The sequence below is a fragment of the Puma concolor genome, chromosome D2 (genome assembly GCF_028749965.1).
Source record: "Puma concolor isolate L17-30 chromosome D2, mPumCon1.1.hap2, whole genome shotgun sequence".
Taxonomy (NCBI): domain Eukaryota; kingdom Metazoa; phylum Chordata; class Mammalia; order Carnivora; family Felidae; genus Puma; species Puma concolor.
Window position 1 is genome coordinate 52,797,479 of NC_141677.1, and position 26,949 is coordinate 52,824,427.

At 38.0% G+C, this 26,949-nt stretch overlaps 1 protein-coding gene and 1 pseudogene across 2 annotated transcripts in view; one reads left to right on the plus strand and one right to left on the minus strand.

Annotated features, from left to right (window-relative positions):
- HECTD2 (HECT domain E3 ubiquitin protein ligase 2) overlaps positions 1 to 26,949 on the plus strand; it is a 79,435-nt gene that overhangs the window by 16,646 nt on the left and 35,840 nt on the right. For both annotated transcript variants that reach the window (XM_086680356.1, XM_086680355.1), the window contains 5 exons: positions 3,536 to 3,665; positions 20,183 to 20,321; positions 21,025 to 21,127; positions 21,792 to 21,881; positions 23,928 to 23,992. In XM_086680356.1, the coding sequence (XP_086536482.1) occupies positions 3,536 to 3,665; positions 20,183 to 20,321; positions 21,025 to 21,127; positions 21,792 to 21,881; positions 23,928 to 23,992 (527 nt within the window). The remainder of the gene's footprint in view (positions 1 to 3,535; positions 3,666 to 20,182; positions 20,322 to 21,024; positions 21,128 to 21,791; positions 21,882 to 23,927; positions 23,993 to 26,949) is intronic.
- Positions 13,895 to 14,336, minus strand: LOC147576070 (large ribosomal subunit protein eL21 pseudogene; annotated as a pseudogene).

A 26,949-nucleotide genomic window follows, 5' to 3' on the forward strand; every position in this document is an offset into this window, starting at 1 on the left:
GCTCCTAAAGCTATTGAATTTCATTCAGCATATATCTGTAAAAGTCAAGAAGATAATGTCAGCCACAAAAGGTTGTTGTGAAAACAGCCTGTGTTAGGTATAACACACTTACTGTCACAGGATAGATTCTTAATAAGTGATAGCTACTATACTGAGAGACTTTGATATAAGGTGATTTAAGGGTAGAGAGTTCAGAGTCATTCAGAGTTGGAATCCCCACTTACCAGCTTTGTGGCTGTGGGCTTGGCACTTCAGTTTCCTCATTCACAAAGTGGGGTGTAAATACATACCTCATAGGAATGTTATATTAAGGTACTTAATACAGCACCAAGCCTATAGCAAGTACTCAATAAATGACTTATTTTACTATGTTATCACAGGAATAGTCATTTCTTGAGCCACTCATCACATCATAGGTTTTGTACAAGACCCTACATGATCCTATTTATGATTTTGAAAACAGATTCATATCCTACATCCATTAGAAAACTACTTTACAGAGGTGCCTGGGGGGCTCAGTCAGTTAAGCATCTGACTCTTGATTTCAGCTCAGTTCATAGTCCCATGGTTCGTGGGATCGAGCCCCGTGTCAGGCTCTGTGCTGACAGTGCAGAGCCTACTTGGGATTCTGTCTCTCCCTCTCTCTGTCTCTGCCCCTTCCCTGCTCATGTGCTCTCTCTTTCTCTCTCTCTCAAGATAAATAAATAAACATAAAAAAAGAAGACTACTTTAGTTAGGCAATATGTTTAATGGGCTGGATTATATAGACTAATCCTAACTCAGAAATACTAATTAGTCTTCACTGAGCCTAAGTGTAGGCAATGAGGAAGTAAAATTTCTACTTGTCCCCATTAGAATGAGTCAGATGGCCCCACTTGTCTGTAAAAGAGTAGGGAAAGTGGGAGCGTGAATCCATGGTAATTGTAAATATTTCTGCTACATGTTATATGAGCAGATTCTGAAAAGGCAAATGGAGGTCAGTTTGGTGAATGAGGAAGGAGGAGAAGAAAAAAAGAAACTGAAAGACAAATTAAAGGAGCAATATTCCATAGTATATATACACCACATCTTCTTTATCCATTCATCAATCAACGGACACGTGGGCTTTTTCCATAATTTGACTATTGTAGATAATGTGCCATAAACATCAAGGTGTAGGTACCCCTTTGAATTAGTATTTTTGTATTCTCTGGGTAAATACATAGTGCAGTTGCTGGATCGTAAGGTAGTTCTATTTTTAACTTAAAAAAATTTTCTTAATGTTTATTTTTGAGAGAAAGACAGAATGCAAATGGGGGAGGGGCAGAGAGAGGGAGACACAGAATCTGAAGCAGGCTCCAGGCTCTGAGCTGTCAGCACAGAGTCCCACGCGGGGCTTGAGCCCACAACCCGTGAGATCATGACCTGAGCTGAAGTCAGACGCTTAACTGACTGAGCCACCCAGGAGCCCCTTAACTTTTTGAGGAACCTCCATACTGTTTTCCAGAGTGGCTGCACCAGTTTGCAACAGTACAAGAGAGTTCCCCTTTCTCCACATCTCACCAACACCTATTGTTTCTTGTGTTGTTAATTGTAGCCATTCTAACAGGTGTGAGGTGGTATCTCATTGTAGTTTTGGTCTGCATTTCCTTCATCTTGAGTGCTGTTGAGCATCTTTTCATGTGTCTGTTGGCCATCAGTATGTCTTCTTTGGAAAAATGCCTCTTCATGTCTTCTGCCCATTTTTAAATTGGATTATTCATTTTTTGGGTGCTGAGTTTTAGAAATTCTTTATATATTTTAGATACTAACCCTTTATCAGATATGTTGTTTGAAAATATTTTCTCCCATTTTGTAGCTTGCCTTTTAGTTTTGTTGTTTATTTTCTTCCCTGTGCATAAACTTTTTTATTTTGATACAGTCCCAATAGCTTATTTTTGCTTTTGCGTCCCTTCCGGAGACGTATCTAGAAAGAAGTTGCTGCAGCTGATGTCAAAGAAGTTACTGCCTGTGTTCTCATCTAGGATTTTAATGGTTTCCTGTCTCACATTTAGGTCTTTAATCCATTTTGAATTTATTTTTGTATATGGTGTAAGAAAGTGGTCCAGTTTCATTCTTTTGCATGTTGCTGTCCAATTTTCCCAGCACCATTTGTTGAAGGGACAGTCTTTTTCCCATTTGATATTCTTTCTTGCTTTGTTGAAGATTAACTGACCATATGGTTGTGGGTTCATTTCTGGGTTTTCTTGAAGTCTGGAATTGTGTCTCCTTCAGCTTTGCTTTGTTTTTCAAGATTGCTTTGGCTATTTGGGGTCTTTTGTGGGTCCATTCAAAATTTAGGATCGTTTGTTCTAGCTCTGTGAAGAATGCTGTTGGTGTTTTGATAGGGATTGCATAAATATGTAGATTGCTTTGGGTAGTACAGACATTTTAACAATATTTGTTCTTCCTGTCCACAAGCATGGAATGTCTTTCCATTCCCTTGTGTCATCTTCAATTTCTTTCAGCAGTGTTTGGTAGTTTTCAGAGTAGAGGCTTTCACTTCTTTGATTAGGCTTATTCCTAGGTATCTTATTATTTTTGGTGCAGTTGTAAATGGGATCGATCCCTTAATTTCTCTTTCTATTGCTTCATTATTGGTGTGTAGAAATGCAACAGATTTCTGTATGTTGATTTTCTGTCCTGCAACTTCTGAATTCGTTTTTCAGTTCTAGCAGTTTTTTTGGTGGAGTCTTTCAGGTTTTTTATATATAGTATCATGTCTTTTGCAAATAGTGAAGGTTTTACATCTTCCCTGCTGATTTGGATGTCTTTTGTTTCTTTCTGTTGTGTGATTGCTGAGGCTAGGACTTCCAGTACTATGTTGAATAAAAGTGGTGAGAGCGCACATCCCTCTCTTGTTCCTGACCGTAGAGGAAAAGCTCTCAGTTTTTCCCCATTTGGGATGATATTAGCTGTGAGTTTTTCACATATGACCTTTATTATGTTAGCATTATCTTTTTAAATTCTGGCACACCCAAGGTATAGTCACAGTGCTTGAAAAGAAATGAACTCTAATAACAGGTTTATCTTTTTGCCTGAACTTTTCAAGTTGCTGCATCAAAAGACAACAAAACCTTCAATGAATTGATGTGTGAAGTATCACATGCATGTTACCTATTGGAAATAATATTTGTGGAGCTCATAAAAATAAAGTTATCTAAATACAAAATGAAAAGAGCAGTTAACATGAATGGAGCGTGTTGTGCGAGGAGCTATGCCGGTTACTTTCTGTGCATTATCTCAGTGAAACCTCACAGTAACCCTGTGAGGAAGATACTGTTAATACCCCTGTTTCCAAACTCTGTCAGTTTATAGCATGATATGACTATTTTCATTGTATATTTAAAACAATTTGGTCCTAGAAAAGGTAAGTCAATGTTATATATTTTGTCTATTATCATACATCTATCATCAAATTAAAATCTCTGTTATAAGTGTTTATGATTTCTGCAATAAAATAATTTAAATATAGCCAGTGGGAATTGTGCTGCAATGTTAATTTTTCTGTTTTTAGGGTTTGGACAGAGGATCCAAAGGCCAAACTTCCACTTTTAGCAGTTTTATTTCAACTGTTAACCAGAAGAAAGAAGCTGCTGAAAACAGAAGTTCACCTACACATCTTGTTTTCCCTAACATCAAGAATGGTAAATTAATAATAATTAAAAGTACACATAGTCTGGATATTTTGGTTGAAAGTATATTATCAAACTATTAAAGAGTCATCTGGTAGGTGAAGTTAATTAATACAGTATGAAAAAGAAATAAGCTGTATAAATATTTACAGAAAGAAGCAAAATTGTTATTGTAGGTGATTGTTACATAGGGTAAGGTATGAATGACATATAAATCTCATGAATAATAATGTTTGGCTAGACAGCCGGATACAAAACAAATATACGAAAATTCACTAGATTTCCTTTATTTGAGGAATAATCAATTAGAAGACTTGATGGAAAACAATGAAATACTTAGAAATAAACCTAAAAGGAAACAAGCAAAACCTATGTGAAGAAAAGTGTAATACTTTATCAAAAGACTAAAAGGTCGTGGGATGGAAAAATGTCGTGAATATCATAAAGATGTCAGGTATACCTGGTTTACTCTCTACATTTAATCAAATTTTGGGCAGTTCTTTGTGGGGGGACCTTAAGAAAATGGTACCCTATGTGATCTAGAAGAGTCATTGTCCAAGAAAATGCAAGCAAAAACACTGAGGAAGCCCGTTCCTCCAGAGGACACATATTATAAAGCTATTCTACTTGCATCAAAAGTAGCCAAATGGACAGTAAAAATGCAGTGTATAAGTGGTATTCAGCTGTTCAAAAAATGGAATCAGGATGACTGGTTAACCTATCAAAAATAATAACTTGAGATTTTTAAAACTAAAAAATACCAGAAGAAAAGGCAGGAGGTTGTTTCTATACGGTCTCCTGGCATGACAACAATGCCAAGAGCCATAAAACAAAAAATTGACAAGTTTGAGTACATAAGAAAATTTAAAACTTCCATAGGAATTTTTAAAAGTCATAAAGTTAAAATATAAATGTCTATAAATGTCACAGTTGGTGAAAAACATATCCTTAATCATAAAGATTATGAATAAATCAATAAAAGGAATATTCCAATAAAAAAAAGGCGAGGGGTATGAGCAGACCAGTCAAAAGAGGAGATATGAGCAGTTAACACGCATGTGAAAGGATGCTCAGTCTCACTTGTATTTAAAGAAGTACAAATTATAACAAGAATTTAACATTTTCCTCTTCAGTTGCAAAGAGTGAAAGGATTTATATCTGTGATGTTGTCTAGGGAGTGTGAAAATTGGCACTTTTATGAATGGATGGCTTGGAATACTATGCCTCTATTAAGAAAAATGTGATATGTATATAAAGTGTCTAGGAGAAAGAGCCACACAATACACTGTAAAATGAAAAACCCAAGTTACCCATAATACAACTCCAATTTTCTAAGAATAGGGAAACCTTTTTTACTTCTTTGAGCATATGAAGAGGCATGGAAGGATGCCCACCAATCAGTTAATGGTTTTCTCAGAAAAGTAGAATTGGGTGTATATTATAAATATGCTTTATTTCTTTATACAACTCTGTATTGTTTTGTCACAGGAAACATCCATTACTTGCATAATTTTGAGTTCCCCTGGCCTGTAACAAAAGAAATCTGCAAAGGTTTAAATGTCCCTTGCATCTAAACAAAAGAAAACAAACCTAGAAATGTTTAAGGACACAGTTTTTGGTAAATTATTGTGTCCATCAGGTGCATGTGACATAAATTATTCTTTTTTTTAATTTTTTTAAAATGATTATTTATTTTTGAGAGAGAGAGAGAGAGAGAGAGAGAGAGAGAGCGTGCGCACGCCAGGGAGGGGCAGAGAGAGAGAGAGGGAGATACAGAATCCAAAACAGGCTCCAGGCTCTGAGCTGTCAGCATAGAGCCCGACTTGGGGCTCGAACTCATGAACCATGAGATCATGACCTGAGCCAAAGTTGGACACTTAACCGACTGAGCCATCCAGGCACCCCTGGCATAAATTATTCTTACACAGATTTTTAGGTGACATTCCACACTAGTGCTCGACCTGTTGATTTACACTTTTACTTAATTTACACAATAATTTACACTTTTGCAGGTTAGTATTTACATTATCTGATTTATCAACCTTTGCCTTTGATAACTTCTTTTTTCCTTTATTTATATACTCAACAGTGTGCACACATACATAAATTCATATTCTGTCATCTCAGGCTTACTCCAAGGAGGCACTTGTGCCCTTTATGTCACAGTCCCCTAGCCCACAACAAAATAAAATAAACCTGTAGTTTGGTACCATTAAACAAAGAAAATGAGCCTATTTGATGAGGGAGTGGAGTTGAGAGAAATGATATGTATATGAGACATGTTAACTGCATACCAGCTATAAATTTTATTTGTGTATTATTTGTGTATACATTATTTTATTTGAGCCTCACAACAGTCACATAAAATAGAATAGATATTAGAATCCCTGTTGTATTAGTTATCTATTGCTGTATAACAAATTACCATAAACCTAATTGTTTTAAACAACACCTATTTATTAGCTGATGGCTCTTTAAGTCAGAGGTCTTGGTGGGTGAGCAGGGTTTTCTACTCAGAGCCTCACAAGGTGTTGGCTGGGCTAGACCCTGGGGAAGAATCCTTCAGGCACCTTCAGGCTGCTGGCAGAATTCATTGTTTGCAGTTGTAAGGCCAACGTCCCGCCTCCCTGGTGGCCATAAGCCAGGGATGCTCTCAGCTTCTAGAGACCACTTGCACCCTCCACCTCCGCTCATAGACCCTGGAGTATCACAGCTTCCTGTTTTAAGGCTGGCAGCCGGCGCCCTTGTGTTGAATCCTCTTCCTGCTTCCAGTCTCTCTGACTTTATCTTTTGCAACCAGTGGGGGGAAACTCTCTGCCTCTAAAGGTCTCAGTCATTAGGTTTGCCTACCTGGATAATCTCCCTATTTTAAGGTCAACCAATTAGTAACCTTAAGTACTTATTTCTCTGCAGTCCCTTTTGTCATGTAATCCCGATGGAATATTAGAAAGCTGAGACTCATGGGGGCCATCTTAGTTTCTGTTTATAACACCATTTTATAAGTAAGGAAACAGGCTCAGAGAGGGTAAATGACTAGGCCGAGGTCACCGCTAAGTGTCAGAACCAAAATTCAGTCCACAATTTCTGACAACAAAACTCCTGTTCCTCTGACAGATAGAGGAAACTCCTGATTGACTTGTTTCTCTTGCCTGATTAATCATATCACATTAATCATACAACTCTTATTACATCATCTTCATATTCCCTAACGCTTCCAAAATTAAATTAAAAAAATTTTTTACCATGACACTCAAGGATGTTCAAAATATGACAGCTTTTCGTCATTATGTCCCACTTTTCCCCTACATATAACTTACATTTCAACTCTTCTCCTGGATGCCTCCTCACACCTTACCTCAGAGGGGTTTTTTTGCCAGTTTGATCCCACTGCCTGGAATGCACTCTCCCCTCATCTCCACCTGACAGAGATCCTGTCCTTCCAAGCTACTTCTTTACCAAACCTTTGCTGATTCTCTCCAACCAGATACAGTTCTTCCCTTCTTTGACGCTCCATTTAGGTTTTCTTTTGTTATTTCCTCTTATTAGTCTCCCAGTCTTATGAAATATCACTTGTATACTATAATCTCTTAGACTGTATGTTCCATGAGGGAATAAGTACCTTTGTAATCCCCACAGGCCCTAGGCAGTTCCCTTGTCCATTAGAGGTTCTTAGCAAGTAGAGTTGACTCTTAACACAGGTTTGAACCGTATAGATCCACTTATATGCAGATTTAAAAAAAAAAAATTTTTTTTAACGTTTATTTATTTTTGAGACAGAGAGAGACAGAGCATGAACGGGGGAGGGTCAGAGAGAGGGAGACACAGAATCCGAAACAGGCTCCAGGCTCTGAGCTGTCAGCACAGAGCCCGACATGGGGCTCAAACTCACGGACCGCGAGATCATGACCTGAGCCGAAGTCGGCCGCTTAACCGACTGAGCCACCCAGGCGCCCCCAGATTTTTAAAATAAATACAGTACAGCGAATATATTTTCCTTATGATTTTTTTAACATTTTATTGTCTCTATCTTATTGTAAGAATACAGTATATAATACATCTGACATACAAAATATGTGTTAACCAACTGTTTATGTTATCAGTAAGGCTTCCAGTCGACAGTACACTATTAGTAGTTAAGTTTTGGGGGAGTCAAAAGTTATATATGGATTTTCAACCGAATGAGGGGTTGGTTGCCCCTAACCCCCACATTGTTAAGTGGTCACCTGTATATACTACATAGAGTAAAACAAAAGAGAATTCAGAACAGAGGAAATGGCTGTCGGAGTGGATGTCCCCAAGCAGTAACAGCAGCAGCCACAGCAGCAACTTCATGTAGTGCTTACTGTGTGCCACTCACAGTTCTAAGCACTGTACATATGTATGAATTCCTTTAGTCCTTACAGCAGTCTGATGTTGGAATTCTTTTCCCATTTCAAGGCTAAGGAAACGTAAGCCACAGAGACTTTTAAGTGACTTGCCCTGCTTGAATGTACATAGCTAATGAATGGCAGAAATAGAAAAAGGAAAAGAAAGCCAAAAGTAGTTTTGTGTAATGCCTTCATTGAAAGAAGAGTTGGTGAAAGAAAAGGAAGTGAGTCCTGAAAGAGGGAAAAAATCATGTTGCGCTGTGACTTAGAAATCAAGGGGGAAAAAATTAGAGGATATAGTCTATGGTGTCATTGCTAAGTGAGGGTAAGATGAGTAAGCACTGAGTGAGACAAAGCCAAAGATTTGTTGGTTAATGTGTGCATGGGTGACTTAACAGAACAGTTTCAGTAGGATGGTGTGAGGACAGTGCAAATTGTAAAAGTTAAGGGGTGGACTAGTGGCGAGGATGTAAGGGCAACGTAGACTGCCTTTAGAGTAGCTTGAACTGAAAGAAAAGCAGGATCTTGCAAGGTAGTGTTGTCAAGGGCAAGGATCTAATACAGAGGGAGACTAAAGTTTCAGTAGGAACATAGAATAATAAAATGAACTAGTAGACTAGAGAAGTGAGCGGTATGAGGATGGGATCAAGGAAAAATGCAAAGCGTAGGGGTTGAGACGTCAGCTCCAGTGAGGAGAGAAGAGCACCTCTTACTCACACTGTGGAATTAGAAGGAAGAGAGGAAGTAGGAAGAGGAAATGGAAGTAGGGAACTCACTTCTCGCCTTGAATTCACTTCTCTCTGTGGAGGGTATATTAGTTTCTTCCTGCTGCTGTAACATAGAACATAAACATGATAGCTTAAAACAACAGAACTTTATTCTCTCAAGGTCCTGGAGGCTAGAAGTCTAAAATCCAGGCATTGGGGGGAATTGATTCCTTTTGAAGGTTCTGAGAGAGAATGTGTTCCATGCCTCTGTCCCGGCCCCTGGTGGTTACCAGCAATCCTTGGTGTCCCTTGGCTTGGAGATGCCTGTCTCCAGTCTCTGCCTCTGTCTTCACATGGCATTATCTCGTGTATGCCTTTTTGTGTCCACATTTCCCTCTTCTTGTAAGGATGCCAGTCATTGAATTAGGGCCCACCCCAATCCAGTATGACCTCATCTTAATTTGATTACATCTACAGAGACCCTTTTTCCAATCAAGGTCACATTCACAGGTCCTAGAATTTAGGACTTCAGTATATCTTCAAACCTATCTATTTGAAAGACACAGTTCAGTCCACAACAGTGTCAAGAACCTTAAGAACATTGAAATGTCTGCTGTGGAGAATGACAGTCAAAAAGAAAGTCATGATTAGCTGTGACCTTCTTTGTTTGGACTGTTTGTTCAAATTCATTAGCCTTTGCTTCCACACTGATTCCTGTATTCCATTCTGTCCATACTAAAATCCTGATGTCTGAACCAACTTATTTGCCCACAACCTACCTGCCTCCTCCTTGGGTGGGTGCGTTGACTCTGAATATGGTCTATGTGTTTGAGCCCCCACTGCTTGTCTGAGGCCCTCTCATCTGTGCCAGTCGTGTGGAATCTGGGCTCAGCCCCAACCTGAACTTGGAGTATTTGTATGCACCACTCTAGAGGAAAAGACCTCTTAGCAGACTTCTTTTACCCTCTTGGAATTCCTAGTGCTGACTTCTCCTAGCTGTTCTGTCTGGATGCCGGCTGGATTCAGGCATGACCTGGAGTTCATATGTCAGGGATGCTGTAGACAGAATTACTTTCTTGAATGGGAAGTTAGACTAAGTCTGACAAATGTAAGCATGTTTATAATTCCTTGATCTTTTGGGAAGCCTCTTTTACTTGCCAGTAAGATGGTTTCCTCAAAGATGCATCATTCTTGGCAGTTATTACAATTTCCTCCCTCTGGTAGCAGGACCTATGCTGGGTATTCTCTAACAGCTTGTCTCCCCATCTGATCTTCAAGTGGTATTAGAGAAGCTGCAAAAGCCCAGCGTGGGTTTACCTAACAGCTGAGGGATGCCTTTCCTCCCTGGAGATCACATGACTAGGTATGTGTGTCGAGTTGGCTGTCCTTTTGGAGATCAGGGAAGTGTAGGAGTTTTACCTACTACAACAGCTGCTGGGGATGATACATCTTCAGAGAAACAATATAAGTGGTAAGTAATGGTGGAGGGGGATTAGCACTACCTTCTCTCTTATTCTTTTGTATCTTCCTTTCTAAAGTGGTTATGTCCCCTTTCAGACTTACTTAAAACATCTTTAAACAGCACAGAAAGATTTAAAAGAAATGAAGCAGTATCCTCCCCGTATCTTTTAAAATGTCTTTGCACTTCCGGTAATTCAGAAAAGAGTAGACAGGAACCCTGACATTTCCCTCAGGGTCACTGTCCCTCTCCCGGCTCAGTGCATTTGGTGAGTTTAATCTAGAAGAGCCCTGAGGTGACACCGTGAGCTCTGCAGTTTTAGGCGTAACTCCGGAGAAAGGCGTCCTGTGAGCTTTGCCCCTCTGAAATAGCTCTGGGAAACACAGAGTGGTCCTCAGCTCAAATGGAGGCTGGAGCCGTGTGTGGCGGGGTCCTGCGACCTCTACACAGGTGAACAGGTGAAGCACCACAGAGTTTGCACTGTTTCTCCAACAGCGGCTTCAGAGGCCGACCGAGCCACAAGCTGTTAGGAGAAATCCAGCGCAGGACTTGCCATCTGGGAGAGAGAAAAGGATCTGAAATAGCTGCTTTCGGAATCTTACCCTAGAAGTATCTCCAAAGCCTCAGATGACCCTGTTTCCAGGTTTCTGGGGAGAATGAACTGATTTTCAACTAAATCTCCAAAATCTTTCCCTAGGTCAGAGTGCGTACCTTGGACTTGACTTTTCCTAACTCTGCCTAGGGGAGAAGTACATCTGTCGTGAACTCAGAGTACCTTGCTGCATTTATTTGTTTATTCATCTGTCTCTTTACTAGTCTGTAGGCTCCTTAAGCCTCTATTTTGGAGAGGGAAAGGGCTATCTATCCTTTCTATTTTTTATACTGAAGGTAATTTTTTGAATAGGTAGCAAGCACATTTGTGTGTTTCAAAAATCAGTACCATAAAAAATAAGTTATGTTTTGGACGTCTCAGTTTTACATTCCTCCCTGCTGTCTGTTGTATTCTTTCCTGTGCTTCTTTATGGAAATGAAATCAAATACAAATACACATTTTCACTTCCTACCTTTTCTTAAAGAAAAAGTAACTGCATGTGCATTGTCTTGCACCTTATTTTTTTTTAGTTCGTGTATCCTGTGTGTTTTTCTGTATCAGTACATAAAGAGCACCCGTATTCTTTTTTATAGTTTTCTTCCCCTGTATTGGACATACTATACTATAGCTTATTTAATAAGATGATATTAAAAGAAATTTAATGAGTTGTGTCCATTCTTTTAGTGTAAACAATGTCACACTGAATGAATTTGTACGTGTCTTTTTGTTCATATGCTGGTGTTTCTAGGATATTCCTAGAAGTGGGATTGTTGGGTCTGAGAGCAAATGCATCTACAATCTCCTTGAGTTTTTAATACATCTGTGCATCAGGATCCAGCCTCCACGGTACATGGTGTCTTTACTCAGTGCGGAAATACATGGGAGACCGTTTTTTTCTGGGTTTCTGGTCAGTTTTCCCTGTTGGAATGTCAGACTCATCCCTATAATAAATTTTCAAAGATATGTCCAGTAGCACATCAAAAGGACTTTTTAATATTTTTATAAGTAGACCCACAAGAGAACATTTCGCCTATGCTTTTGTTCCAGTTTTACAAACATAAACATCATTGAACTTAGTAAAAAGTACATCTCCAAAAACTAATGAATATATTGCAGTATATTTGGTTCTGGTGGCTAAAGTCCTATGAGTCAGAGGATTTTTCCCCCTCTCTCTTCCTTTCTCTCTCCCACCTTCCATTTTATTTTTTGCCAAATGTTCAGAAAAGTCACCCTATAGACAATGATGTAAACACCACCTGTTATGACTAATCCACTCTGGTCTCTTTCTGTTTCAGTTGCCTGCCACTACTAAAGTAATCAAAAGCAATAAAAGTACTGAATTGAGAGAGGGATCCTTCAAATTGTAGCTCATTTATCACTGCCTGGTATCCACACATTGTAAATTATGATATTAAATAAGAATTGAATTTTTGAGTTAACTACTACCAGTAATTGTCATCGCGACCTTAGACATTACACATAGCGCTCATGAGCCTTCTTTTACTCATTTATAGAGTGAGGAAATGGGGCGTTATGTGTTGAAAATATCTTCTACCTCGAAGTTTTATGATTTAAAGGGTTAATTTTCTAACCTATTGATTTTGTTCGGTCCTTGCTGAGTTTTGTTTGACTTTCGTAGTTTACCAGCCCCTACTTCATGCACTTTAGGCTTTAGTTTTGCTACTTGTTTTCCTGCATGGTAGAAAGTTTGGCATTATTGGACAGTGGAAAAAACATGGATGTTATGACTTATCAGGGTGTGTTTGAATCCTGGCTCTGTAACTTACCAGCTGTATGATCCTGGAAAAGTTATTTAACCTCTCTGTGCTTGTTTTTCCATCTATAAAATAGCGTAATAAAGAAATCGCCTCATAAGTTTGTAAGGATTAATGAAAAAAAGCATTTAAAAAGCATTCAGTTGTGGGGCGCCTAGGCGGCTCAGTTGGTCAAGTGTCCAGTTTTGGCTCAGGTCATGATCTCGCAGTACATGGGTTTGAGCCCCACATCAGGCTCTGTGCTGACAGCTCAGAGCTTGGAGCCTGCTTCTAATTCTGGGTCTCCCTCTCTCTCTGCCCCTCCCCTACTCACGCTCTGTCTCTGTCTCTCAAAAATGAATAAATGTTAAAAAAAATTTTTTTAAAGCATTCACTTCTGTGCCTTATGAAATTCAGTAAGTGTGAGTGATAATACGACAAGCAGTTACATTGGAGGGAAGGGATTACAATGGGCAGGTGTTTCCATTACTTATTTCATGAGTAACTGCACAAATTTTTTAAAATTTGAAACATCACACATATAGAAAAATGTCATCAACATTTGTGTATGGTTTTGATAATAATAAAAGGAAAGCACGTGAACTTAGCACTCAAATCAAGAAAAAGAACATTATGGGCCCCTTAAAAGCCCCATTGAGCCCACCCCAGTTGCATTGCCCTGCCTTTGTGTCCAGAGGTAACTACTATTCCCTTGATTTTTTTAAATTTTTATTTATTTTTCTTAATGTTTATTTTTATTTTTGAGAGAGAGAGAGAGAGCGAGAGAGAGAGACAGCATGAGTAGAAGAGGGGCAGAGAGAGAGAGACAGAATCTGAAGCAGGGTCCAGGCTCTGAGCTGTCAGCACAGAGCCTGACATGGGGCTTGAACTCACAAACCCAGGCACCCTCCCTTGATTTAAAAAAAATAGTTTTGTTTTTATACATTCCTGTAAACAATATACTGCCTAAATTATATAATTATACAGACTCTCTCTCTCTCTCTCTCTCTCTCTCTCTCTCTCTCTCACACACACACACACACACACACACACACACACACTGCTTAGTTCTGAAAAACTGAATAGCGAGCATAAACCTTGGATGTTTAAGGGACAATATTGCCACTATTAGGTGAAGATTCCCAGGAGATGATAGTCTGAACAGAGTCTCTGAATCACATCTGGCTCCAACTTCCCCAAGAATTTATGAGTCCTTTCTGGGGAAGTCAGTGGGCTTCCAGGTCATGAGTGAGCCCTGGGAAACAAAAGAACCATTGGCATATCTGACAGAGCTGTGATTTGGACTATGTAGTAAATGTCTGGCAGAAATATGGTCTCTCCAGCTGTCACCAGTTCCCCAGGTTAAAGCAGTGAGGTACACTGAGTGCCCTCAGCTGATTCAGATACCACAGCAAGAAATTTCATCTGGACCTAAGTACCTTTCTCTTTGGCTTCCTTCTTTTTCTGCTCATTTTCCTTCACGGGTTTCAGGAAGCTGTCTTGGCTCTTTGAGTGCTTAATATGCTCAATACTTAGACTCATTCTCTTGGCAAGAATCTTGCCTTTAGCTTGTTTGTTTACGACAGTGCCAACAGCAAGATGGGTAACACTGTAGACTTCCAGTTTTGCCCTGGTAACATTGGTGGGGCATTCCTTTTTGAGTAATGTCCATTCCCTTGATGTCAACAACATCACCTTTCTTGTAGATTCACATGTATGTGGCCAAAGGAACAACTCCATGTTTTCTAAAAGGCCTAGAGAACATATGGCAGGTGCCTCTCCCCGTTCCCTTTGAGTTGGTCATTTTAGCGAATCACTAGAAGATGGCGGTTCCAGCTGAAAGGCTGGTGATAGGCTTTTAAATTTTTCCCCTCCCTGCATGATTTCTGCCTCTTCCAGGTTGCTTTTGTTTACTTGTTTTGGTTTCTACAATATTGGAATCCCTTGAAGGCTTGTTCACTCCTATGCTGGTGACTGATGCTGGCTGTAGTCTTGGACTTTAAATAGGTTCTAGATGGAACACCTGCACCTGGCCTTTTCGTGGACTGCTTGGCTTCCTCACAGCATGGTGACTGGATCCCAGGGTCAAGCACCCCAAAAAGAGACAACCAAGCAGAAGTTTTATTACCTTTCGTAACCTAGTCATACAGCATCACTCTGTCACAGTTTTTCATTAGCAAGGATTAACTAAAGCTGGGCCGTATTCCAAGGGAGAAGAGTTAAGACTCCATCTTTTCATGGGGGAAATATAAAAGGATTTATAGATGTATTTTATTATTTTTTTTTATTTAAATTCAAGTTAGTTAACATACATTGTAGTCTTGGCTTCGGGAGTAGAACCTGGTGATTCATCTCTTACGGGTAACACCCAGTGCTCATCCCCAAAAGTGCCCTCCTTAATGCCCATCACCCATTTAACCCATCCTCCCACGCACCTCCCCTTCAGCAACCCTCAGCTTGTTCGCCATATTTAAGACTCTCTTATGCTTTGTCTCCCTTTCTGTTTTTCTCTTATTTTTCCTTCCCTTCCCCTATGTTCATCTATGTATTTTAAAATGACCACACCATGTGAGTGTAAAATCCTCAAAGAGGAGCCAGGTCTTTGACTCTTGTTTTAGAACTTTTTCTTATACCCTGTTGTAGGACAGGAAATCATAACTAAAATCAGGTGTTTAGAAGACATATGCATGTTACGTTTCCATGCTGCTTCAGTTTCTGTCATAATGTCATCGTATAGTTCACTCTATTAATAGAGAATTTTTTTCAACTTTTTTGATTGGTTTGTAAGTTCTGTCCCTTTTGTTCTTAAGTAGTTGTAGAGATGGACATTAGAAATTATTAAACTAGTGGTTTTCAGACTTATTTTTATTTTTTATTTTCATAGAAAACACTTTTTTGAAAACTAGAGTTTTTCTTGGGGCATCATTATATTAAAAGCAGAGAAAAGCTAAGCTGCTCTGAGCAAACATATCCACCAGCACCAGTCCCATGAGGTGGTCCTTGAAGTTCTTTGGAACCTTGGGAATAACTAACTTAGGTTATCTCTTTCATATTATCATTATTATTTCTTAGGTTTATTTATTTTTGAGAGAGAGAGAGACAGACAGACAGTGTGAGCAGGAAAGGAGCAAAGAGAGGAGACACAGAATCTGAAGCAGGCTCCAGGCTCTGAGATGTCAGCACAGAGCCCGACACGAGTCTTGAACCCACAGACTGCGAGATCACGACCTGAGCCGAAGTTGGATGCTCAACTGACTGAGTAACCCAGGCATCCCCCCCGCCATCTCTTTCATATTATAGTGTCAAAAGTGTGGTCTAAGGAGTTTCAGTGACATGTCTAAGATTATAGGAGTAAGTGAGCCAACAATGGGACCAAGTCCTTACTTTTTTATTATTACTTGAGTGTAAATTATTTGGGATGACACTTAGAGGATGGCATTTTGCAACACCGTGTCACCAGCAGCAAACCTTTTAAACTAGTGTTTCCTTTCCATCAGTAGAGGGATAAGGAACAGGCCCAGGTTCTCCTCCTGAACGCCCAGCCTCCACAGAGACTCGTGTTTACCTCTGATGCTGCCATTGCCATCTGTGCTGGATGGCCAGGAACAATCTTCAGTGTCCTAATCATGTGGCCAATTTAAAATGTCAGTCTTAATTTTGGTGGCTCCACTTGTGGAAAACCACGTATTACTAGTTTCCAACCAGAGTCAGCTTATGATCGCTTCTTGAAAACAGTGAGTGAGCTGGCGAAATTTGGCTGATAATCTCCCACCCTTATACATAGTTGTATTATGATCTTCATTCCCCCCTCACCCAATATACTTCCAGCCCCCACCAGAACCCTTAATCTTTTTGCACTGGCTTCAAGTGTTTCACTTAATGTTTCTAAGCAACCAACTAAAATTGGCAGCACTATATTAAAAGCTAGGGAAGACGATTACTGCTTATCAATTTAGCACAAATTGTTCCCAAGTATTGGCTGAATGAAACCAAAATGACAGGTTTTCACTGATAAACACATTTTGGCTTTTTTCAGCGTATTACAGTATTCTATATTGCAGAAAAGCCTGCATGTGATGGAACAAAGAATTGTTCTATTTATAATATCAGTTTGAGATTTAATTAATCTCTCATCACCACATTTATTGATTTTCTCTCTTGAATTAGACTTTAATAACCATCTGTGAGAACAGACTGAAAGCCTGTCTCTGGAAACAATGCCTTGATATTTAGGGACATGAGAGCAGCTGTGAGCTGTTGTTCTTCCTTTCTTAATAGTTGAAAGTCACATCCTGTAGTTTGGCTTTCATTCACTAATGTGAGCAAATGATCTGCCTTTCTTTCTGACTCAAGTTCCATTTACATAGTACGTTAACATTCTATGTGTTACTCTTCTGTCCAAGTTACCTTCTGACCTAAAAATAAATCCCATCTGGGCCTCTGGATCTAATCTCACCCTATAATCCTCTCGGTCTCAGCATTACTATTTCTCTTACATAAGAATCTTCCCACTCTCAGGCTTTGCCAAAATCCAGCTATCTTACTAACTAGACTTTTTCACTCTTCTTCCACCTCAGCATGGTATTAATAAAAATGAGTGGGTATAAAAATGTATATATACGCTTTGTGAGTGAGTAAGTTAATTTATATTTGAATGAGTCTGTGTGTATCTAATAGTGGGTGTTTATAGCCCAGGTTGGGAAAGGTGTGTGGGAAGGGATAGGAAAGGGTGAGCCTGGTGAAGAAGAAGAGAAACTGTAGAGGAGCCTCAAGACAACAGTAACAAGACCAGTGTTGGAGAGAGGAGACTATCATCTGTTTCTTTGCTGCTGAGATGCCCATTTCTTTCTTATGGTTATAGGTTTCCAAACACAACAAGATATCATTTGTAGAGATACCTAATTTTACTTGCTAATAAATTGAACCTCAGTCCAATATATGCCTAAAGTAAAAATTGCTAGAAATTGGGTATTTCCATATTGAATAAAGTGTATAAAAATCAGTTCTGGAACTGAATGAAAGAAATTTAATAGTCTCGTACTGTCAGCATCACTGGTCTTTCCTAGTACCCACTGAACAATGTTTCTCTGTGCGATCCTCGGACCGGCGGCATCAGCATCATCTGGTAACATGTTAGAAATACAGATTCTTGGGCCCCACCCCAGACCTACTCAATCGCAAACCTTGGGGAAGGAGCTAGTAACCTGTGTTTTAACAAGCTCTCCAGGTGATTCTGATACACAGTAAAGTTTGAAAATCATTGCTGTTAATTATAAGAAATTGGCATGTCTGAAGTATCCTCTAATATGAAAGATATTTTACTTTAAAATACACCCTGACACTAATGAAATTTATCCTAGTTTATTGATGTTAGTCATAGATGCAAGGACAGATACTAGACTGGGGGAGTGGATAAGGAAGGAAAGACCTTACAGCTATGTTACTACTGTGATGATTGATACAGCTATGTTTGCTTAGTTGAAGATATATCCTGATTACATAAGAGGAGAATTAAATTCTATATGTGTACATTTCATTATTGTAGAATTTAGGATATGAAAAATATTCATTTACTCTATTGGTTTGGAAGTATTAATAATTCATAAAGTAAAATAACCAAAATAAAATGCTTAGTAGATGGGCTCGAAAGCAGAATGGAGGAGACAGGAATAAATTAGCTGGAACATAGAACAATGGAAGTTACCCCCTCTGAGCAATAGGCAGAAAATAGACCAGAAGGAAAACATGAATTATCTCAGAGACCTGTGGGACTGTAACAAAAGAGGTTACTTTCTTGTTATTGATGTCTTAGAAGGACAGGAGAAAGAGGGTAGGCTGAAAAAGTACTTGGAAATGACTGAAAGCTTCCTATATTTGGGAAGAGACATAAACAGGTTCAAGAAACTGTGAACCACATACAGGATAAACCCAAAGAAATCTACGTCAAGACATTCGATAATCACATCTCTGAAAACTAAAGGCCTCTGAAAAGCAGCCAAACACAGCACCTTACCTATAGGGTAAGATCACTATAAACAGAAAACAGTGAAGGGACGTAAAAGGTACCATTTCTATACTTCACTCCAACTGGTAAAATGGTAACACCAGTAGACTATGATAAGTTGTATGTATATAATATCTAGAGCAACCTTTCAGAAACACTACAGATGAATCAAAATGGAATTCTAAAAAATGTTCAAAATAACCCACAAGAAGGTAGGAAAAAAATAAAACAAATAGAAAACAAAAAAATAAAACAACAGACTTAAGCCCTGATGGATCAATAATTACATTGATTGTAAATGGTCTAAAATACATCAGAAAAAAGAGATTGGCAGAGTAGATTAAAAATCTGACCTGACTGTATGTCATCTGTAAGAAATTCGATTCAAATATACCAATACAGGCAGGATAAACGCAAAAGGATGGGAAAAGATATACAGTAGTGGCTGTATTAATATCAGATAATCTAAGTAGACCTAGAACAAAGAAAATCCTGGCGAGAGAGAGAAATATTATATAATGATAAAATCAGAATTATAAGGAAAGAATTAGAAATTTTTTTTTAAATTTTTTTTTTCAACATTTATTTATTTTTGGGACAGAGACAGAGCATGAACGGGGGAGGGGCAGAGAGAGAGAGGGAGACACAGAATCAGAAACAGGCTCCAGGCTCTGAGCCATCAGCCATCAGCCCAGAGCCTGACGCGGGGCTCGAACTCCCGGACCGCGAGATCGTGACCTGGCTGAAGTCGGACGCTTAACCGACTGCGCCACCCAGGCGCCCCTAGAAATATTTTTTTTAATTTTAGAAATAAACCAGAGGGAACACAAAAGCAAACATACATACCAGATAATGCCCCAAGAGAACTAGAAGATGAAAAGGAGGAAATGTTTAAAATTTAAAAAGAAATGAAGAAATTGATAAAAAAATTTGACAGAAATTAACTAAAATTGAAACAGGCAGAGGCTCACATCTGGGTAATTGGAGAAAGGAGGGGCTTGGTAAGACTCTGTCACTCAACTGATTCATGATTTCAAAGCTATTTGTCTTCTAATAATTCATTAAGCCATGCATTCCTTTTGTGAGATTCTTCTGTATTTGTTTTGTTTTGCAATTAAAAGATTATGAAATGCAACAAAAAAAGCAAACAGTGAGCTGGCAAATATTTGCAAAAAGAAAAAGGAAAATATGGAAAAGTGTCATGCAAATAGGTTTTTTTTTTAAAAAAAAACTAAAACTACAGTCAATAATTACAGAGGATGTAAATAAATGGTTTGCATATATTCAAGAAGGTAATAAACATTAAAAACATTGAGTCTCACTGAAATACTCCCCGAAACACAACTTTCTGGAAAGGAGCAAGGAAAGAAACTTTAAATTTAGTAGATTATATCTGTAGATAACTTTTAATTAAGATACGGCGTAATATTTGTTGTGAGTGAAGTTGGGGTTGGAGGGGACTGGTGGCAATAGAGCCTACAGTAGGCGCCCTTTAACTGTGGTGGGTTTTCTGTTATATGATCCCAAGGCAAATGTATTACTAAATAATTCATTTGTTTTCTGTTCACGTTGAGGTAGCCTGGCATTTTATAATTTGGAAAAGTTTTACCATTAATTACATTGAATGCTTTTTTTATACTTCACAGTGAGAGACCTACCACCAATTTGCCTTGATGTTAGACAAAAACAGCGTATCTCTACAGAAGCATCATCATCTGAAATGAAGGCCCCAGTTCTTCCAGAACCTGTTCTTCCTAACCAGCCCAAGACCATGAAAGACTTTCAGTAAGTTTCAGCTCACTGTTACATGTAGACATATGGATATCTGCGTGCTAGTACTTTCCACGTTTTAACATTTTTGTGTGAGAAATTGGACTCGTGGCTGTTTGTAAGGCATTGGTCAAGAGGGAAGACACAAAAGTTGAAGGTGAAAACAAATGTATAAATAACAGGGAAGGGGTAGACAATGTGGCAGCAACACTAAATAATAGAATATAGTAGAAACACTAAATAACAGAATATGAGTTAAAATAGACAAAAAGGAGATGAAGGTGGTGATAAAATAATAAAATGTTGCCTTTTAAAAAAAATAGCATTTCATCTACTATGTAACACATAAACTCTAAAACCTATGTCACTACTGAAGAAAGTCCAAATGGATACTTGAAGGGCTGAGTGATAATGGGAAAGTAGAGAGAGAATGTAAACAAATCTTTCAAGAAGCTTAGCTGTGAAGTGGAGGAAAGGAAGTGTTAATTGTAAGGAGCATGTCAAGAATGACCTTTTTCAAAAGCATGTAGATGGGAAAGCTGAATTGATATCATGAGCTAATTAAGAATTGTAGATTCATAAACTATATTTACATTAACTGGAACATACTGAACGGCTTCAGTATTTCAAGTTACATGCTTGGTGACATTTGTAAAGAAGAAGTGCTGTTTTATCCGGGTAGTATTTCTGTCATAGTTGATGTATGTTTTCATTTTAGGGAAGATACAGAAAAAGCTAAGTCGTCAGGAGATTGGAAAGCAGTACATGATTTTTATCTGACAACATTTGATTCTTTCCCAGAACTAAATGCTGCATTTAAGGTAATTACACATAAAACACATTTTTCAATTTTAGTTTTCTTTTTTTCTTTTCTTTTTTTTCTTTTATTACTTTTTTAATGTTTTTATTTATTTTCGAGAGACAGAGAAACAGAGCATGAGCAGGGGAGGGGCAGAGAGAGAGGGAGAAACAGAATGCAAAGCGGGCTCCAGGCTCCGAGCTGTCTGTCAGCACAGAGCCTGATGTGGGGCTTGAACTCACGAATTGCAAGATCATGACCTGAGCCCTTCAGATGCTTAACTAACTGAGCCACCCAGGTGCCCCTAGTTTTCAATTTTCCAAAGAAGATACGATAATTCAGCTCTTTCCCTACCCAATATTGACTTAAGCAGCCGTTTAAAGAAACATTTATAGGTATTAATTTCTGAAATTATGCATATCACAAATAAATATTACTTAACTGATATCTTAAAGGTTGTTTGTATTTGTACTAATGCTGATGTTTCACGCCACTCTTTCAGTTTTAAAAAGGAAAGTGACTAAAATAATTCTCATACATTCATTTTTATTTTTAGCAACTTGGCCCTGAAAGTTCTGTTTCAACATCCTACCAAGAAATTATGAAGTAATGGTTAGGGCTCAGATATTACTAAGAACAGTCCTTAAATGTTATATATACACTAAACTTATTAATTGAATTTGCAGAAAGATGCCACCACCTCATTTAATACCATTGAAGACTCTGGGATTAATGCTAAGTTTGTGAATGCTGTATATGATGCCTTACTTAATACTGTAAGTATTGATTGTGAACAGATGCAAATAGCATAACTCTCTATCTCTTCTGTATTTCAAAAGCAGCCACAGAAATATTGTAATAATCACTTTGCAACATAATTATATAGAAATTCTGATATAATTTTACAGTAAATTTAGTTGGAATTCTCAGAAAATTAGATTTATTTAATTAAAAAAGAATTAAGCAGAAAATACTTCTGTGTCCAGTTCATCTAAGGCTTGCTGAAATAAAATCACGCTTCACTTAGTCAGCAAAAGATTAAAAATTATTTGATTGTACTGGCATTGCATTGAATTTATAGTGGTTCTCAAACTTTACTATGTATGGCAATCACAGGAAGGGTTTTTTAGAATACAAAGTTTCAGATTCAGTAGGTCTGGGTAGAGCCCAAGCATTTGTGTTTCTAACAAATTCCCAGGATATATTGATGCTCCTGATCCAGGGACCACATTTTGAGAACCACAGTACAATAGATGAATTTGTGAAGAACTGACATTTTTTAAATCCGTAAGCATGATATATCCCTCCAATGACTTGGATCGTCTTTAGTTTTTCTTGGTGATTCCTTGTAGTTTTCTGGATAAAGGTCTTACGTGTGTATTGTTACATTTATTTCTAGTACTTGATTTTTTTCTGATGCTATTGTAATTTGCTATTCATATTCTAATTACTAGTATATAGAAATACTTTCATATATTTATCTTTATTTACTTACCATGCCAAATTCACTCACTAATTCTAATAGTGCATCAGTAGATTTATTTGGATTTCTGTATGGACAATCCTGTCATTTGTGAAAAAGGAGACTTTGACCTCTTTAGTCCTTTTATCTTGCACTGGCTAGGACCTCTTGTACACTTTCAAATAAAAGAAGTAATAGATACCTGAGTACTTTACTGTTTAATATATATAAAAAGGTATATAATAATATTTGTCATGAGAGAAATGTAAATAGCATTACATATTTGTTCAAAATGAGTAAAAAGTTTTTTAAGCACCTTACCATGAATTGACAATATTGTGGAGCAGATGGAACTTTCATACCTTGATGAGGGACGGATAAACTAGTACAACCACTTTGGAAAATTGCTTGGCATTATTCACTAACTCTTAAACATATACATATATACTGTGACCCAAAAAGTTCCACTCCTAGGACATTTGTCTGACCTTTTTTGACTTGGAATATTGTCAGTGTTTTATAGACACTAAAAAATTAAATCTACAACACAAGGGGAAAACTCTCTAAAATGGAAATATGATTTTTTTTAGTATTTGAATTATTAAACTATGTAGGAGTTTTTTTTAATGCCTTTTCCAAATCCAACAATGAAAAAAAAGTCTTTTTGTTAATGTTTTATTTTTTAGAGAGAGAGAGAGAGAGAGAGAGAGACAGAGCATGAGCAGGGGAGGGGCAGAGAGAGAGGGAGACACAGAATCTGAAGCAGGCTCCAGGCTCTGAGCTGTGTCAGCACAGAGCCCGATCGGGGGCTCCCACTCACAAACCATGAGATCATGACCTGAGCCGAAGTTGGACGCTCAACCGACTGAGCCACCCAAGCGCCCCTGAAAAAAAGTCTTATTTTTTTATTGAACATAATTTCATTGCACTTAATAGGATTGTGGGTTTAACTGCTAATTATAACTTGGTTCTGGTGGTATTCATATATTTAAATATATGCAGACATTTTATACTGTTAAACATGCTACTCTTGGACTTGTGCTCGTGATTTTATCCTGTTAATCCAGGGAAAGTGAAATTGTTTTTCAGTCATACAAAACTGATGTTGGTCATCAAAGGGCCACCATATGTGTTTGTGCAGTTGGTGGTGCATGACCCATCCCGGGGAGCATTCTCATTGTAATCTTATGTCATTGGTGCTCTAGCCCTCTCAGATGTGAAAGTGATACCACCGTAAGTGGCAGTTCTGGGTCCTCAAGTCAGATTTTAACTATTGAAACAGATCTGTCACTATAATTAACATATAAAAGTCACCTAAGTAGTTAATCCTAATTATTTTATGATTTTCTTTTGCCTACAGCCTCAAGACATTCAGAAGACGGTATTAAAGGGAATCATTAACAGCCTATTACGAGAATGGAAAGGGTAATTGTAACTTACATTTAGCTAATTGATACAGATAATTTCTACATCCCATACGTCTTTAATATATATGTCTGTGGTTTACTCTCAGAAAAAAATTTTAGTTGTTATAAAAACATAGATCAGAAAGAAATTATAAACTGTTTATGACAAAGCTTTCTAACTTGAGATTTGTGACTTCTCAGGAAGGTCCATAGGTGAGCTTCAGAGGATCTGTGAGTCCTTTAAAATTGCATATAGGGGCACCTGGGTGCCTCAGTCAGTTGCGCATCCAACTTCAGCCTAGGTCATGATCTTGCAGTTCGTGAGTTCGAGCCCCGCTTTGGGCTCTGTGATGACAGCTCAAGAGCCTGAAGCCTGCTTCAGATTCTGTGTCTCCCTCTCTGCCCCTTGCCCACTTGCACTCTATCTCTCTCTCAAAAATAAATACACATTAAAAAAATTACATATAAAATTTGTTATGTACAGATATGTGTGTGGAACAAAAACGGGATGGGTAGTTACATTGTAATCTAGAATTAAATAACGTGGACATTAAATTTAGCTTTGGACTTCTTGGTAACTAGAGCAAAATTTTTCTTCTTTCTAATATAAGGAAATATAAGTTTGGCTACTGAAGTATTTTTTTCTTAGAACTAAATCTTGAATCGTTATATAAGGAATGATGGGCCATGTGATTGATAACGTTGAAACTGTGGATATGCATAACACAACAATATACTTTGAAAAGTCCATATTATTTAAAATGATATTATTTAAGTAGGATATAATGTAAATAATAGCTTCTTTTGAAGCCAAAGAAATACCATTAAATTATAATCCGAATGTTTATATTAAGCCCCATTTAAAAATATCAAAATTATTAAATGTTAAATGTGCTCCGTATTTTTAAGTAACATTGCTCTGATTTTCAAAGAAATTCATGGTTATTACAGAAAATTTAGAGAAAGCACTACTAGTATTATTTAAAAGCATAAAAATGTTGAGGCGCCTGGGTGGCTCGTCGGGTAAGCGTCAGATTTTGGATCAGGGCATGATCTCACAGTTCGTGTGTTCGAGCCCCACATCGGGCTCTGTGCTGACAGCTCAGAGTCTGGAGCCTGCTTTGAATTCTGTGTCTCCCTCTCTCTCTGCCCCTCCCCCACTCACACTCTGTTTCTACGCTGTCAAAAAATAAAACATTAAAACATTTTTTTTAAAGTATAACATGTTAACATTTTGCCATCTTTTTTCCTAGTCACCTTTTTTAAACAATTGACATCACACTGTGTAGTTTCATGTGATTTTTAACTTAACAGTATTTTTCCTAATTTATCATTCCAGTAATAAGTTTGCATTTCCTTGAATTGTATGGTTGTGGTCAAACACGTAGTGCTTTACTGAAAATGGAGAGATTTAGCACATGCGGAGCGTTCCGGAGAGATGAGGAAGCCCAGGGGCCTGACCCTGCCCGGCCTCAGTCCGCGCTCAGCACTCAGTGCTTTCTCGCCTAGCACATGCCCTGCCGAAGCGTGCCTGAGACACATTAAATGATAATTCCATTGATCTATCTAAAGAGCGTGTGGTCTTTACCCAAAAATCTTGTTTTGTTTTGGGCTTATTAGAATAACAACAAGGTCTAAAGCTCGCTGACTATTATGCGCTAGGCACCTTTCTAATAATCATCCATGTGTTTCTCATTGAATCTTCACTACACGCCTGTGAAGTGGGTAATACAATTATTTTCATTTCACAGTAGAGGAAACTAATTTACAGAAAAGTTACATAAATGGCCCAAGTTAACACAGTAAGTGCTGGAGTCAGGACTAGAACCCAAGCGGTCTGGCCTAGAGCTGTGATCTCCCGCCACAACTTGAGTGCGCAGAACTGTGTACTGCATTGGATTACTAGTCCCCAGGACAGGAAATTGGAAATTGGCATGGTATTGCCATAAAATGGAAAAAATAGTGTTTGCCTGTCACCAGGAATTTTAGTATTTATGAATTGCCTTGAGCATTTAAAAAAAATTTTTTTTAACATTTATTTATTTTTTGAGAGACACAGAGTGTGAGCAGGAGACAGGCAGAAAGAAAGGGAGTCACAGAATCCAAAGCAGGCTCTAGGCTCTGAGCTGTCGTCACAGATCCCGACGTGGGGCTCAAACTCATGAACCACGAGACAGTGACCTGAGCTGAAGTCGGATACTTAACCGACTGAGCCACCCAGGCGCCCCTAAAATACTTCCAAATATAATTTCTAAAACATAACAATAGTCCCATTCAGAAAATAGTATGACAATTATTTAGAATATTACAGACAGAAATAGTTTAGATTTGTTTTAAGCGTAAACAGTTTAAATCCTCATTCAGTCAAGATAGTTATTTTACAAAGAAATGTTACTGACTAAACATTTTTATAAAAATATGTGTATACATTTTTCACATTTTAATACATATGTTATATATTTATTTTCAGATTATGTAGCTTCACATTTTGTAAAGGTCGTTTAGGACATTTGGGGTAATGGTTTATGTTTTTAGATTTATTTTGTAACTATAACAGAAAAGTAAATAATTATTTAGTGATTTTATTTTCTTAAAGGAAATTCAAGGAGATACGGGGAGGGGAACCATTTTTCCCCCAGCATTTAATTTTGAAAATTTTCAAACCACAGAAAACTTAAAGATGATGAAAACTCAGTACATCTTTCACCTAGATTCACCAGTTGTTAATTTAATGCCACATTTGCTTTTTGCCTTCTCGCCCTATGTATGTGAGCACATGTGTAATTATTTTTTTAGCAAGTGGAAGACACTTCACCTCTAATTACTTCAGTGTGTATTCCCTAATAACATTCTCCTACATCACCATAACACTGTGTCGCACCAAACAAATTTAACATTTTTCTAATAGGACTCTCTCAAATGCAGTCCACATTTACATTTCCCCCTGTTGTCTCAAAAGTGTTCTTTAATATCTGG